The 15,579-nt window shown below is 34.1% G+C and overlaps 3 protein-coding genes across 3 annotated transcripts; all 3 read left to right on the forward strand.

Annotated features, from left to right (window-relative positions):
* Positions 1–292: 292 nt before the first annotated feature.
* Positions 293–6,323, forward strand: LOC136817077 (choline-phosphate cytidylyltransferase B-like). The gene is made up of 8 exons (XM_067073418.1): positions 293–419; positions 3,072–3,195; positions 3,534–3,644; positions 3,848–3,999; positions 4,201–4,422; positions 4,765–4,899; positions 5,155–5,368; positions 6,039–6,323. The coding sequence occupies exons 1-7, from the start codon at positions 327–329 to the stop codon at positions 5,362–5,364; spliced, it is 1,047 nt and encodes a 348-aa protein (XP_066929519.1). The 5' UTR covers positions 293–326; the 3' UTR covers positions 5,365–5,368; positions 6,039–6,323.
* Positions 6,324–7,618: 1,295 nt separating this feature from the next.
* Positions 7,619–9,524, forward strand: LOC136817078 (glyoxal reductase-like). Its single transcript, XM_067073419.1, has 2 exons — positions 7,619–8,175; positions 8,923–9,524. Exons 1-2 carry the CDS (start codon positions 7,660–7,662, stop codon positions 9,292–9,294), a joined length of 888 nt encoding a protein of 295 aa, XP_066929520.1. The 5' UTR covers positions 7,619–7,659; the 3' UTR covers positions 9,295–9,524.
* Positions 9,525–9,788: 264 nt separating this feature from the next.
* On the forward strand, positions 9,789–11,996 carry LOC136817079 (glyoxal reductase-like). The gene is made up of 2 exons (XM_067073420.1): positions 9,789–10,314; positions 11,542–11,996. Exons 1-2 carry the CDS (start codon positions 9,805–9,807, stop codon positions 11,899–11,901), a joined length of 870 nt encoding a protein of 289 aa, XP_066929521.1. The 5' UTR covers positions 9,789–9,804; the 3' UTR covers positions 11,902–11,996.
* Positions 11,997–15,579: the final 3,583 nt, after the last annotated feature.

A 15,579-nucleotide genomic window follows, 5' to 3' on the forward strand; every position in this document is an offset into this window, starting at 1 on the left:
ATTTGTCGCTTTTTTAAAAAGGCAACAAAAATCTTTAGGTAAGGTATTTAAGATAATATGAAATGCCAGAGACTTGCATTCCACATTCAATGGCCATGTTTTGTTTTTGATTTTTTTATACCTTGAATTTTTTCCCTTGTCACATCTTATGTGGGTCTGGGCACAAATCTGTGAAAGTCATAAATTAAAACCACTGCTTGAAAAAAAAATTGAATATACAAACTGTTAGGGGGAAGCAACTTTTCGGGCAGTGGAATATATCATCCTACAAAGAAGTTTTAAATGGATAGTTTTATATACTCAATATATCTTTAAGATTCTAGATAATGAATTCAAAATATAATATGGCAAGTATAAAGAAAAGAAAATCAGAAGTTAATAATGCTGAACCAGCCAGTAAAAAACCAAAGCAATCTTGGGTAAGTTTTTTCTTGATCTACTGAACATAAAATTCACCATAAAAATGCGCAGAGGGTTTCAAACTCTCGCCCAACTATATTTTATCCCACTTAAATACATAGCCATTTCTTAACTTGTTAAATATTCTAGGACCAAAAGTGCATTTGAACTCTTTTTGGACCTACCTCCGGGTGCCCCGGTGGAGGTCCTATAAATTAACCCATGTCCGTTCGTTCGTCCGTTCGTTCGTCCGTCCGTCCGTCTGTTACCAGCTTTTCTCAGGATTGGCTCATTAGTTTTTTCTGATTTTTTGCACAATGATGCAAAATGGCAATGCCCAGAACGTGACGGAGCCCGATTTTTGAGAAAAAATTTATTTGGGCAAATTTGGGCCAAAAACTACCTAAAAATAGGGTTTTTTGGACTTTGTGCAAAATCCTGTCATTACTTTTTCCTGATTTTTTGTACAAAGATGGAGGGCAAGATTCTCTAAAGAATGGCTGAAGTGGTTTTTCCCGGAAAATTCTTTTTCGCCTTAAAAAACGGATTTTCGTATTTTGGGGAAATTCCCTTTAACCAAATAAGAAAATATAGCTTTTAACAATGTTGACTCATTATTTTTTTCTGATTTTTTGCACAATTATGCAAAATGGCAATGCCTAAAATGTGTCGGAGCCCGATTTTCGAAAAAAAATATATTTGGGCAAATTTGGGCCAAAAACTGCCTAAATATAGGGTTTTTTGGACTTTGTACAAAATCCTGTCATTACTTTTTTCTGATTTTTTGTACAATGATGGAGGGCAAGATTCTCTAAAGAATGGCTGAAGTGGTTTTTCCCGGAAAATCCTTTTTCGCCTTAAAAAACGGATTTTCGTATTTTGGGGAAATTCCCTTTAACCAAATAAGAAAATATAGCTTTTAACAATGTTGACTCATTATTTTTTTCTGATTTTTTGCACAATTATGCAAAATGGCAATGCCTAAAATGTGTCGGAGCCCGATTTTCGAAAAAAAATATATTTGGGCAAATTTGGGCCAAAAACTGCCTAAATATAGGGTTTTTTGGACTTTGTACAAAATCCTGTCATTACTTTTTTCTGATTTTTTGTACAATGATGGAGGGCAAGATTCTCTAAAGAATGGCTGAAGTGGTTTTTCCCGGAAAATCCTTTTTCGCCTTAAAAAACGGATTTTCGTATTTTGGGGAAATTCCCTTTAACCAAATAAGAAAATATAGCTTTTAACAATGTTGACTCATTATTTTTTTCTGATTTTTTGCATAATGATGCAAAATGGCAATGCCTAAAATGTGTCGGAGCCCGATTTTCGAAAAAAAATATATTTGGGCAAATTTGGGCCAAAAACTGCCTAAATATAGGGTTTTTTGGACTTTGTACAAAATCCTGTCATTACTTTTTTCTGATTTTTTGTACAATGATGGAGGGCAAGATTCTCTAAAGAATGGCTGAAGTGGTTTTTCCCGGAAAATCCTTTTTCGCCTTAAAAAACGGATTTTCGTATTTTGGGGAAATTCCCTTTAACCAAATAAGAAAATATAGCTTTTCTCAAAGTTGACTCATTATTTTTTTCTGATTTTTTGCACAATGATGCAAAATGGTAATGCCTAAAATGTGACGGAGCCAGATTTTCGAAAAAAAATATATTTGGGCAAATTTGGACCAAAAACTGCCTAAAATAGGGTTTTTTGGACTTTGTGCAAAATCCTGTTATTACTTTTTTCTGATTTTTTGTACAAAGATGGATGGCAAGATTCTCTAAAGAATGACTGAAGTGGTTTTTCCCGGGAAATTCTTATTCGCCTTAAAAGACGGATTTTCGTATTTTGGGGAAATTCCCTTTAACCAAATAAGAAAATATAGCTTTTCTCAATGTTGACTTATAATTTTTTTCTGATTTTTTGCACAATGATGCAAAATGGCAATGCCCAAAATGTGACGAAGCCAGATTTTTAAGGAAAATTATTTTGGGCAAATTTGGGCAAAAAAAAGCTTAAAAGGTTTTTTGGGCCTGAATGGTTCAAGTGATTTTCGTATTTGGGGAAATTCCTTTTTACCATTTTACATTATTCAACACACAAGCTTTATTTTTCCATTCTGAATTTTTGTACAATTATTGTCACTTTTTTCTTATTTTCATCTAATGTTAATCATTAGGTAGGTCCATTCAGCATGTTGCTTGTTTATTTTGCATTGCCTCTAAAAACTCAAACCCACATTTTATTTAGAAAACTCCAACCACTATAAAACCTAACCCTAATATTAATAATGCGTTTCTTGAATATCTAGATCCCAATTGTGAATTGATTTGATGTATGACAGTAAACAATGTCAGTCTGCAAACAAATCATATAACAGTTTTTCTTGACTAGGACTCCTTTAGAGAATTCTAGGTTGATAATTCTGCTGATTCATAAATTTTCGAATTAAAGATAATTAATTTATATATATAATATAAACTTGGGAATTCCGCGTCAAAATAAGGGGTCGGAAGCACATCACACTTCTTCAGTAAGCGTGGTTCTTGCATCTTGAAATGGACAAATTTTCAATGTTTAGCTTGTAAATTATCAAAAAACACATAGTGAATTGCGAAATGTGATACGCTAATTCGATCCCTGAAGGTGTTTTCTGATTTCTACCTCTGTTTATAGAAAGATTTTAAATTGTCTGCATCGGATATGGCAATTCTTCATGATCCAAGTAATCCTACAGCTGATTTTTGGCCAACACGAGAAAAGACAATCACATTAGAAGAAGCAAAGCTTGGAACTGATGGTAAAATCTTCTTAAAGATTTAATTTGCAGGAATTAACTATGATGTCAACCTGCATATTGCTAAACTCTTAATATGAGTGCCTCATAAAAGGAAAGAATTTCAATGGCTAGATAACCAAAAGAGCTTTAAGGGGATTGCGTAGGCATCAGTATGTCTGGTAAAATTAGGATTGGTGGAAATTCTATTTGGCAGATGGGGAAGACAAATTCACAAAATTTTCTTTTTGAATAAAGTACCTTTTGTCAATCCAATCTTATCTCAATATAGAAAGTCGGTTCTTCATGATAATTTATTTTCAGCTGCTTAAAATTTCTCGCTGAAACCTTTTATTTTTTAGTGCCTGTTCGTGTTTATGCTGATGGAATATATGACATGTTTCATGCTGGTCACGCGAATTCATTACGTCAAGCCAAAAGTCTTTTTCCAAATACTTATCTTGTTGTAGGGTGTATGTAGACTTTTATTTCCTTTACTTTGAAATTTCGAACATACGATCAAAAGCTTTCCATATTATCAACCAAGAGGCTTTGAAAGCATTTTATTCAATGTTTTTATGTGAGTTTTTCTTGGAGCAATTTGGCAATTACTGTAAGTTTCTTGAAATAATTGTGAAACCTGACACTATATCCCTCTTGGTTCTTATTTTTTTAGCCTGCAGTGACCAAATGACTCACAAATTGAAAGGTTTCACAGTGATGACAGATGAGGAACGTTATGAGATGATCCGTCACTGTAGATATGTGGACGAACTCATTACTGATGCACCATGGACTATTACACAAGAGTTCTTAGATAAACACAAGGTCTGATTTGCCTGTCAGTCGAAATTTTGTGGCAGGAACAGGCATGAAATACCCTTGAAATGATAACTAACAAATTTTAATTCGCACTTTTTTTACAGACCACAATATTTTCAGATGTGCCCCTGCGGTCACCAGTTATAAATTTGTTATTAGAAATTTCTATGTATCATCCTTATTGAATAACTTATGGAAATTTTTTAGATTGACTTTGTGGCACATGATGATTTGCCATATAATTCTGCTGGTCAAGAAGACATCTACAAATTTGTTAAAGAAGCTGGTCAATTTGCAGCTACTGAGAGGACACCTGGTATTTCAACGTCAGATATCATCACAAGAATTGTACGTGATTACGATATGTATGTTCAAAGAAATCTTCAACGTGGCTATTCAAGACAAGATTTGAATGTTGGATTTATTAAGGTATTATACTTTTCTAGCTCTACCAAAGCTCCCCAACATATATTATAGAACCTACCATTGTAGGCTGTGTTTGTACTTTAGAGAAACGGTTAATGATAATCTGACAAAGTGCTTGATATTTACTGCTTAAGGAAGAATAAATATTTTCCATCACTAAAGTATCCAAATTTCTTTTTTAAACAACTTATCTGCTCTATTTAACCTTATTAAAAGTACATGACAGTACATAACAAATCTCTTTTTTCTTGTACATTTTGAACAAGTGTAGCAGCACGAAACTTTAAAGTTCTGTACTTTTATAGAAAAAAAACTTTCTTTTTTTAATTTTATTTATAACCTTAGGAAAAAGAAATCGTTGTCAAGGAGAAATATAAGAAAATCAAAGATCGTTCTCAAGAGTTGATCACAAATTGGGAAGATAAATCAAGAGAAGCTATCATGGGTTTCATTGAAATGTTTGGACCTGATAGTATGATGGTATGAAAATTTCTTTGTTCTTATTTCAATCTTTGATTGAGGGCTTTTTTGCTTTATTGGTCGCTTCTTGAAAATAATATTTCATATTTGTAGTAGTACCAAACTATACTGTGTGGTTATGAATCCCCTAGGTAACAAATAATGGAGCCCCAGATACATATATCAACAAAAATTAGGAATTTTTTTTATTTAGATAGGTCGTAGAACTGTTGATTTTCTTTCACTAATTATAAGATTTTGTTTCTTTTTTTACAGACTGGTTTATGGGAACGAGGGAAGAACAGGCTATCAGTAACCAGCAGAAGAATCCGAGAAGCTATTTCACCACCGCGGTCACCTATGGGTGGAGAGGGGACATCTTATGATGGACACATCAGTAGTGACGATGAGGATCAAAGTGATATTCCAAATGGAAGCATTGAAACCTATAATAATCTTGATGGGCTTAGTGATACTGAAAAATGAGAAAGTAATATTTTTATACATCATTATTGTTCAAAGTTTTTTACTTAGTAATGGTGTATTTACCAATGACACAAAAGGAAAGACTTTTTACAAACTTTTTTAACTTGCACGGTTTGTGATGGTTGGTGATGTAGATGTCGTTGTAGATTCAAAGATTTGATTTTTGGATCTACCTGGAGGTCCTATAAATAACCGTCGTTCGTTCGTTCGTTCGTTCGTTCGTTCGTTCGTTCGTTCGTTCGTTCGTTCGTTCGTTCGTTCGTTCGTTCGTTCGTTCGTTCGTTCGTTCGTTCGTTCGTTCGTTCGTTCGTTCGTTCGTTCGTTCGTTCGTTCGTTCGTTCGTTCGTTCGTTCGTTCGTTCGTTCGTTCGTTCGTTCGTTCGTTCGTTCGTTCGTTCGTTCGTTCGTTCGTTCGTTCGTTCGTTCGTTCGTTCGTTCGTTCGTTCGTTCGTTCGTTCGTTCGTTCGTTTTTCAGGATCTTTTCCATTAATGTCTAATGTTCTCTCATTTGGCTAACTTTCATTATCAAGTAGGTCCAATCAGCAGCATCCAGCTTGTTTAACTAGTTTTGATATGAATTATTCCACCGACCATTTAATGATGTGATTATTGATTGTGAAAATAATTTTCATCACTCGCATTGACTAAGTAATGTAATGTGACTTCTTTTTCTAGCTGGAAGAATGATGTGACTAGTGTTGAACATCATTGAGAAAATGATTGTAAAAGGGAAGAAAAGTTAATGGTAAGATTCTGGTCTTCAGTCGTCATAAAATGTTACCCTTTCGTGATTTATTTGTCAAATAAAAGCTTGTTATTTCATCGGGGTGGCTGTTCTACAGTAAGAATATTTTTATAGAATTAGGAAATCTTTTCGGTATTTTTTGGCATTTTTCATACTTAAAAAAAGTAATTCTATAATTTTGATTCACCAAAGGTTTTTCTTCAATTTTTAATTGCTTTTAAAACACCTTTTCAAATATTTTCATAATTTTCACTTTGAATTGTTTTTTGGTGATTTTATTAGGCATAGTAATAAAATAGCTTGTTTCGAAGACAAAAATAAGTATTTTTTTAGATTTTTTTTGTAAAAAATCTTTTAAAAAAATTGAAAAAGAGACTATAACATGTTGATTAATTCTTTAAAAAACAGTACAAATAAGAGCAATTTTTCATTGTTTTTTATTAAAATTATTATATTAAAAAGGATGCATTTATAAGTGTGTAAGTATTATTTACGGCTGTGATTTTGATTTTACAATTTGTTTTATTATTTTTTCCTTGATCGGGAAATTTGCATGATTTTTTAAATTATATTATTTTGCATTTTTATTTGATAGGCTTTGATAGCGTTTGAATTCATAGAATCTCTGTTTCAAATTACAATGGGTTAACTCCCTTAAATTCGTTATCCAAGGAAGAGAGTTTTTTATTTAGAAACCAGAGAAGGATTCAGGTTAATGTAGAATTTTTGCATTTTTAACTTGAGGGAATAATTTAGGTTTTTGATTAACAGTCCCCTTGATTATAAAGAAAAGTTAAAAACCCTGCTAGAAACGAATTTAACGGAGTGACTTTGGAGCAAACTGTCATCTAGTAGGGATCTACGTTTTTTATTCCCTAGTGAGCCTCATTATTGTAGCATGGATTTGTGAATGATTTTCTTTTTGATAGAGGTTATATTTATTAGTATAGTAAGATCCGACAAAATATTAAACTTTATAAGCAACGTTGCAATATCATGATTTTTCAGTACACTTTTACTTACGACCAATCTTATTAGGTTTTTAGCATTATTTATATACCACATTATCAACGCTAGAACATGCTGGGTCAGAGTGGGAGTAGGCTTTTCCAGAAAAAAAAATTGATAATGGGGGGTGGAGGATGCCCCCTGGACAACAGGTCTAACCCCCCGGACAAGCATTAGTTAACCCCATGGGTAATCAAAATTACCCTCAAACAGTGCAAAATTACCCTCAAACAGAGCAAGTGTACTCCCCAGTCAAGGCAAATTTTGTAGATTTTTCACTACCACCCGGACACTATATCCTTCACCCCCCCCCCCCCCATGTACGGACATTTTCTGGAAGAGCCTGATTAGGAATTTCTTGATAGATGGATACCTTGTTTACTGGTGTGTCAAATTAACGATGAATGAAATTTGTAAATTTGTATCTTTTTTGGTGCATGTTCCCTATGAGGTTTGATGCAAATTTTCCTGTTATGATATCAATTTTTATCTTTTTAGGAAAAAAAAACAAATAATAGCAGGGAAAAAATTTCAGTGATTAAAATGGCTTCGATTGGAGAAAAAGTTGATTTGTGTGACGGAAATTCAATGCCTCTGTTTGGTTTTGGATGTTGGGACCTAGACAACGAAGGTGACGTTGCTTACAATTCTGTTACTGCTGCTCTTAAGGAAGGCTATCGACTTATTGACACAGCTGCTTTGTATGGAAATGAAGAGTCTGTCGGCAGAGCTTTAAAAGCTAGTTCCATCAAACGTGAAGACCTATTTGTTGTGACTAAACTGGATCTTCATAAACACGGTTATGAGACAGCTAAAGAAAGCTTGAAAGAAAGTCTTGATAAACTGGGCTTGGATTATGTTGACTTATTTTTGATTCATACTCCGATGCCTGGAAAAGTCTTGGATTCATGGAAAGCTATGATGGAACTAAAGAAAGAGGGAAAAGCAAAAAGTATTGGAGTTTCCAATTTCAATGGAGAACATATTCAAGCACTCTTAGATGCGGGACTTGAGAAACCTGCTGTTAATCAATTCGAAATTCATCCTATGCATAGGAGGGTATGTTTTAATGAAAAAAGTTTGAAAATTGAGCCATCAAAAGTTTACTGTTCAAATAGTTCAAAAAAATTAAGTTTAAACAGAGACAAGCTTTTTTGTAGCGAACCCGGTACTTTTTTCCCCTAAAGATGTACACGAATAAAAGATGTCTTCCAAACTTCTTCAAAATGTAAGATCTGTATTCTAAAATCGATCCAATCGCTTCTTTCAATGAAAAAAGAGAACGGCATTTTTTGAAAATGTAAAAAAAGCTTTTCGCTATAATGCCGTCATCAGTTGCTATGGGCTTGGGCTATTACTCTGTACCAGAATGTATCTCACGTTTATCGCTTGGAAGTACACTCTGTGCGCATTGTCTGTTTGCTAAAAAGATTCCCGTACGGAAACCTCTGCGATGAAGTATGATTTATAAATAACAACACTCCTCTATCTCGTCGTCTCCCCTCTCTCACCAACATCCCATTGCAAGGGTCGGTTTGAAAAATTTCAAAAGAGAAAAGACAATGACAACAGACCCTCTACGGCAATGAATTTTGAAATTGGCCGTAGATACTAGTGAGGTTAAGTAAATCGATATAATCATGACGAAATATAACAGGCTAGTGAGTTTCAACCAATCAATTTTCGTATTTTCACTAGCCTGTTACATTTTTCGTCCGTCGTCGCGATTATGTCGGTATAATTAACCTCACTAATGGGTCTGTGTACAGACAAGGGCTATATCCGGTTCTGGTTCTTTTCTTACAGGATGAAGTTGTCAAATATTGCCGTGACAATGATATTACCGTCATGGGTTACTGTCCCTTAGCACGTGGACAAATCCTTAAACCTGGAACATGTCCATTAGCCGAAGAGATATCTAACAAAGTTAACAAAACTGTTTCTCAGGTTTGCTTACGGTGGGCCCTTCAAAAACGTTATATCACAATCCCAAAGTCAACAAGCGCTGTACATATCCGTGAGAATTGTCAATTATATGATTTTGTTCTTTCTGATGAAGAGATGTCCAGATTTGAGAATCTGAAAACTGACATGCAAATTTCGGTAGCTTGTGAAGCTATGAAGCATACTTGGAATGAAATCAAAGGTAATGATAAGCCTGGCCAATGGGAAATGTAAATGTGGCTCTGGATGATGCGAGTGTAGCCCTGGAAGATGCGAGAATGTGCAGTTATAATTCACAACCTTCAAAAATGTTGTAGATTTTTTATAAAGAGGAAATATTTTCAAATCATTGTATTCTCTTTTGTAGACGGATTATTTTTCAGACATTTTTTATCGATAGCACATTTAGGTTATACATACACGCCCTTTAAATCGTTCAAATACAGAAAAGTGAGAGAGAAAAATGTTTTGACAATTTAACGTTAAGCTTGCGATTATCTGGGTTTTAAAGCTCTAGTTTCCTTTTTGATTGAAATCTCATCACGTAGTGTCAGTGTCAGTCGATTAATTATTTCTTGTGACTATTAAATCTTGCTTAAAGTATGCTTCGTTTGTCTTCGTTTATGCTGAAATGTACAAGATTAATGTACAATTACGATCAAATCAGATTTCTTTAAATTCAATTGATTTTGCTAAGTTTAATTTCATTTTTACAGGGTAGAAAACAGAAAGTTAATAAGAAACATGGCCTCACTCACTGAACGAATAGCACTACACGATGGAAACACTATGCCACTTTTTGGCTTAGGATGTTGGGCCATGGATGAAGAACCAACCTACAATGCTGTCCTAACAGCCTTGAATAAAGGTTACAAATTAATCGATACCGCACACTGTTATAAAAATGAGCAATCGGTTGGCAAGGCGATTAAAGATTCTGGACTTTCCAGAAATGATTTTTTTCTTGTCACAAAGTTGGATCCGCATCAGCATGGAGCTGAAGGAGTCAAACAAAGCTTGAAAGAAAGTCTTGATAAACTGGGTTTGGAATATGTTGACTTGTTTTTGATTCATACTCCGATGTCTGGAAAAGTCTTGGAAACATGGAAAGCTATGATGGAAATAAAGAAAGAGGGAAAAGCAAAAAGTATTGGAGTTTCCAATTTCAATGGAGAACATATTCAAGCACTCTTGGATGCTGGACTTGAGAAACCTGCTGTCAATCAATTCGAAATTCATCCCACAAATAGACAGGTTATTTTATTACTCAGTTTTCATCATTATTTGTTAACTATTTAGCTTTCTTATGTGTGTTTTCGTATAATGTTTTCTTTTTAAATGTTTTGCGATATTTACGAGAATAAGATATTAAAATCTACTGTCCTGTTGTTCACGTTTTTTTATAAGAAAAAACTATATAAGAACATAAGGCTTCGATGGTCAAAATGTTAAGAGCAAATTAAGAACATTTTAAGGCATCATGGGCGCTACAACATACAAAAATACTCACAAAATGGCGAAATTAAGAACGAATTTAAAAACATTTTCAGGCTTAAAACTCAAAAAGTTAAGAACATCCAAAGGCTTCAAAATTTTTGAAACGTGTTTTATGTTTCCATATATAATAAACCAGAATAAACCTGGATGAGAATCCTTTAATAATATATATATGTTTTTTAACAAATGTCTCATTTTAAAGTCTTCGGATGTTCTTGATTTTTTTTAGTTTGAAGCCCTAAAAAAATTTTGTTGAAGTATCCTTATTTTCACTATTTTGTGGGTATTTTGTGCCATTTCCTAAAAAATTGAGTGTTTTAAATGCTTAAAAAAGCCGTATAGGCCATGGCCAGTGCCACCAAAACGTTTCACTTTTTTTCAAAATGTCCGTGACCAAGCTTTTAAAATTGATTTTGGTCAATTTGAGGGTGCTGAATCCAAATTTGAATGTTACCAAGCTTTTCCAGGCAAAAAAGGTCAAAAAAGATGTTTAATTTTGCATAAATTATGCAGATTGTTGGGGAAATTCCCTGTTTTCCATCAGTTTTTGACCACAAAAACGCCCATAACTTTTGATCTAGAGAGTTGAGACTTTGATGTAATACATTTTTTTGCTCGGTCTGAAGAGCTCTATCACGTTGTATAGGTCTTGTTTTAATTTTAAGACCCCCCAAAAATCATGATAATTAAAGCCTTGCAATTTTGCCTGGAGACGCAAAAAGTCGCAATTTACGCAAAAACTGCGGGTTTTCACGCTTGGTAACATTCAAATTTGGGTTCAGCACCCTCAAATTGACCAAAATCAATTGCCAAAGCTTGGTCACAGACATTTTGAATTTTTTCTTTATTTTTGAACATTTAACCATCCACTGGCCACGGCCTAGTATAATGTTCTTATAATTCTTGATAATTTGGCCATCAGTGCCTTATGTTCTTACATAGTTTGTTATCACAAAATTAACTGGTTTCTCTATCTTTCCACAGAATGAAACTGTCGATTATTGCAGATCACAAAATATTGCAGTAATGGGTTACTGCCCTTTAGCTCGTGCTCGTTTGTTCGGGAAATATCCAGTCTTCGGGGAGCTCTCTGCAAAACTGAAGAAAACAGAAGCTCAAATATTTCTACGCTGGGCTTTGCAAAAGCGCTTCATCACAATACCAAAGTCAGCAAATGCGTCCAGAATACAGGAAAACTGCGATTTATATGATTTTGAAATTTCCCAAGAAGATATGACCAGTATTGAGCAGCTGGTTGATGGTGAGCAAATCTCAATGGCGGCGGGCGCTTTGAAGCATTCATGGGCGGAGATCAAAGAACGAGATGTCCCAGGTGGATGGTAAATTGTTCAACGCCCTCTCAAACATTTTATAATGCATATTTTCATCACACATAGTTTTGTAAACGAAATTTATACTTTTGTTTTATTAATGACATAGAATCGTAGTGTCTTTTCGAGGTCTTCCTTTAAAGGTTTTGTTTTTAAATGAGAGTGATATAGTTTGCTTACTCACCAATTTTAATTCACAAGCTTTTTCACATTAGATTGACACGGATGTGGAGCAAGATTGGTCAGAAAGAGGAAAAGAAAAACACTTTTTGCTTATATCAGCACAATAAAACTGATATATGAAACATGTGTCTGATATGAGACGGGGACACTTATGTAAAAATAAAACCTTTTAAAATGACCGATAAGAAAATTGTCGATCTTGACGAGTTATTGAATTAAGAACGCCTTATCTTTTTTGTATTTAAAATTTTCCTAAAGTAACCTTCTTTAGTCATTGCATCTATGCCATGTAATGAATCTGTTTACTAAATTTACCCTTTTCAACTTTTGACTGATGATTGAAACTGTACTTCAGATTGGCAAGTGCATTCGCTGATTGAAAAATAGGAAGCGCTAGAATGAATAAATTCGAGCTTTCTGTTTCTGTTCATTTTCTTTTTCGCATTTTTGTCAAGATGTAGTAGTTTTTGCTGCCTTTTTAGGAGATTAATTATAGATGAAATTCTACTTTTATTTTTATTTTTTCACCGACCGACCGGCCCTCTTTTTTGGGTACCTTGGTCCGTAAATTAATAAATTAAATTCGCCTCGCCTTAAGATTTACTTTTATTTCTTTGGCAATTTTTTTTTAGAAAATGAAAATGAGAAAATGTTGAATGAAACATTAAAATGCAATCAATAAATCAATCAATCAATCAATCAATCAATCAATCAATCAATCAATCAATCAATCAATCAATCAATCAATCAATCAATCAATCAATCAATTTGATCATGCTGGCTGCAGATGATATGGTTAAAAAAGATAAAGGTAAAAACGAAATTATTTTTTACCATTGTTGTTAAAGATGACAATTTCAGCTTTTAGCGTTTCTCACATAGAATATGATTTTATATTTCAGTTCGAACCTCACATACTCCATTATTGTGGGAATTAAGCTAATTTATTTTAGTGTAATTTTTAACTTTGCAATTTTTGGAAACAAGCCACCCCCATATCACTTTATCATGACCCCCCCCTTATAACCTTTATACTACGAAGTGCCAAAATTGGCCAAAAACCTTCATTTCTTTTCCTAGGGATTTATAGAAAAATCAGGTCAATAGCACTTAATTATGACCCACCCTCATTTTGTTGACTTTTTATCTGGAGTAGAATAACCAGGAAAGTTTTTTCTGTGGTTGCTCTTATTTTTTGACACTTTGAGCTTCAAGCTGTTTCTATCCTGCTTTTAACTTTAGATCAAATATAAGAACAAACTACGGTATATAAGAACATAAGGCTTCGATGGCAAAAATGGTAAGAACAAGTTAAGAACATTTTAAGGACTTTGCGGACTTTAGAACATCGAATTGCATAGGAAAATGGACAATAATACTCAAAAAATAGTTAAAATAAGAACATGCTAAGAATATTTTTAGGCTTAAAACTCAAAAAGTTAAGAACATCCCAAGGCTTATGTTCTCATAAAAAAACGTGTATTAAGGTTAAATGCGGGGAGATAACGAAAAAATCCTTGAGTGCCTTTCATACCTAACTAGCTTTTTTCATAACTGCTGATCCGATCATGTACAATGTCTATGATCTCATAGCATGGTTCAGTCATAGAGTTACCCTGCAAAAAATACTCCGGTTTATTTCCAAACAGTCACGTCAAATGTTTATTCATCATTACCCATCATGCTATATGATGTATTTAAATTATTTAAAACACGTCCTAATTGGTTCTTAGCCCAACCAATAGCATTCGTTAGCGAGCTACCATATTGGTTGTTCCGTGCATTTGCTACCAAGAATTTGATAAATCCTTTGAAAAAATCATCCTCTACCAAACGACTTTTTAATGGATTTTCTATAATGTTGCTAAATTCTTCTTCGGCGCCTTGACGGTGGTAAGAATCAATGGATCTTTGAACGCAATTCCGACATTCTGTCACGAATCCGGTTCGGTTAGTTCTAAACATATCTGCTGCATGTTTATTCATACAATCGTTTACATCCAGCTGGTAAAAGGAGCTTCGTAAATGTTTCAATAACTCCCACACATGGATACGATTTTTATGTGCGTCCGTTTCTAGCCTCACATTGAATGTACCTTTCCGTATTTCAATTTGTGGATGAAATACCCGACTCCGGAATCGGATTATCGGGATTGATTCGGGGAAATCATCTTTAAAGAAGACTGTGAAGTGAAATATCCCGTTTTCGTATGGGCCATGCCGTATAAAAATCACACCGAACCATACTTGTAAAGAATTCATAGACGGCATAACATACACACCATCTTGGTGGTGCTGACTCAGCAATTTTAATTCCTTTCGGATGACGTCATCACGAAACGTTTTATAAAATTGTTCGAAGATAGAATCAGGAGAGCTTGCACTGTTCGTCGATTGGTCGATGTAAAGACTGGAATCAAAACTCGTTGAAAATGATGTATTTGTAGACGAAAAAGTTGACGAATTTAGTATACTCCGATTTCGTTGGTTCGTCGATGAGCCACCATTTTCAAAACTTAGATTTAAGCTTTCTCTCATTGCTTTCAGTCTTTGGCTCAAGTTTTTCTTTGATGGACTCTGTATTGTATTACTAGTGTCAGTAAACTCTAGGCTGCCTTTGCTTGGTTTTGATTTCCGTTCACCAACCAGTCGATTGGAAAGTTCTCCAGTTGTGGTCGTCCTTTGAGTATCTCCTGGCGATTCTTTAAGAAATGATGGATTGTCAATAATCTCAAGATTTGAGTCTATTAAATGCGTCTCATCGGTATCAATTCTGCTTGGTTTTGTACTTGTATTTCCATTCACTGCACTGTTTTTGTCTTTGGTATTCTCTCTACCAGAAAGTCTTAATAACCACTGCTTCTTCTCCTGGTCAGGAGTTAAATTGATCTTTTTGCATCTCTGTATATTGTTCTTTATTGGGCATTCTTTATCTAAACAATTACCATGAAATGAAGAATTATTATCAGAAGATGAAGTCTTTATAACAAGTTCTTCTTTGTCCGACATGTTGACTTTTTCTCTCAACAGACGAAAAAAACTTGAAACGGCTCTCAATTAGTTTTCGATTTTTTAAAATTAATTTGACTCATTTTCTGTATAGAGGTCAAATCTTTTGTTTTTTATTGTTTGATTTATTTGATTCTGTTTGTTTTGTTTTGTTTGTTTTGTTTTTTTTGTTTTGTCGGATTTAGATGGTGTCGAGTGTCTTTCTCTAAAAGCTCCCTACAATCTTTCAAGAAATATATTGAGAATTCGGGTTATTTTGACGTTTTTCGAGATTTAAAGTTCGGGCGAAAAAGCCGATTTTGGGCTATCTCTTTAATTTAATCGAATATTTCAATTTGAGACGGGTAGGCAGACTTCAAGGCTATATTCGGAGCCTTACTGGACCATTTTTGAACTTTTGAATCCTCAGATCCTAAGGTCGTAAGTCTTAAGTCTAGTGTTAAAACTCAGAGTTAAAACTCTACCCTTCAAACCTACTTTAGAGCACTTACAAATCGAT

This window comes from Clytia hemisphaerica, unplaced genomic scaffold, assembly GCF_902728285.1.
Source record: "Clytia hemisphaerica strain Z4C2 unplaced genomic scaffold, Clytia hemisphaerica genome assembly, whole genome shotgun sequence".
Classification (NCBI taxonomy): Eukaryota; Metazoa; Cnidaria; class Hydrozoa; order Leptothecata; family Clytiidae; genus Clytia; species Clytia hemisphaerica.

Coding starts and splice junctions, on each gene's coding strand:
- LOC136817077 (XM_067073418.1), top strand. CDS start 327: ATGAATTCAAAATATAATATGGCAAGTATAAAGAAAAGAAAATCAGAA. Junction 3,645..3,847: donor TACTTATCTTGTTGTAGGGT/GTATGTAGACTT, acceptor TTATTTTTTTAG/CCTGCAGTGACCAAATGACT. Junction 4,900..5,154: donor TTGGACCTGATAGTATGATG/GTATGAAAATTT, acceptor CTTTTTTTACAG/ACTGGTTTATGGGAACGAGG.
- LOC136817078 (XM_067073419.1), top strand. CDS start 7,660: ATGGCTTCGATTGGAGAAAAAGTTGATTTGTGTGACGGAAATTCAATG. Junction 8,176..8,922: donor TTCATCCTATGCATAGGAGG/GTATGTTTTAAT, acceptor CTTTTCTTACAG/GATGAAGTTGTCAAATATTG.
- LOC136817079 (XM_067073420.1), top strand. CDS start 9,805: ATGGCCTCACTCACTGAACGAATAGCACTACACGATGGAAACACTATG. Junction 10,315..11,541: donor TTCATCCCACAAATAGACAG/GTTATTTTATTA, acceptor ATCTTTCCACAG/AATGAAACTGTCGATTATTG.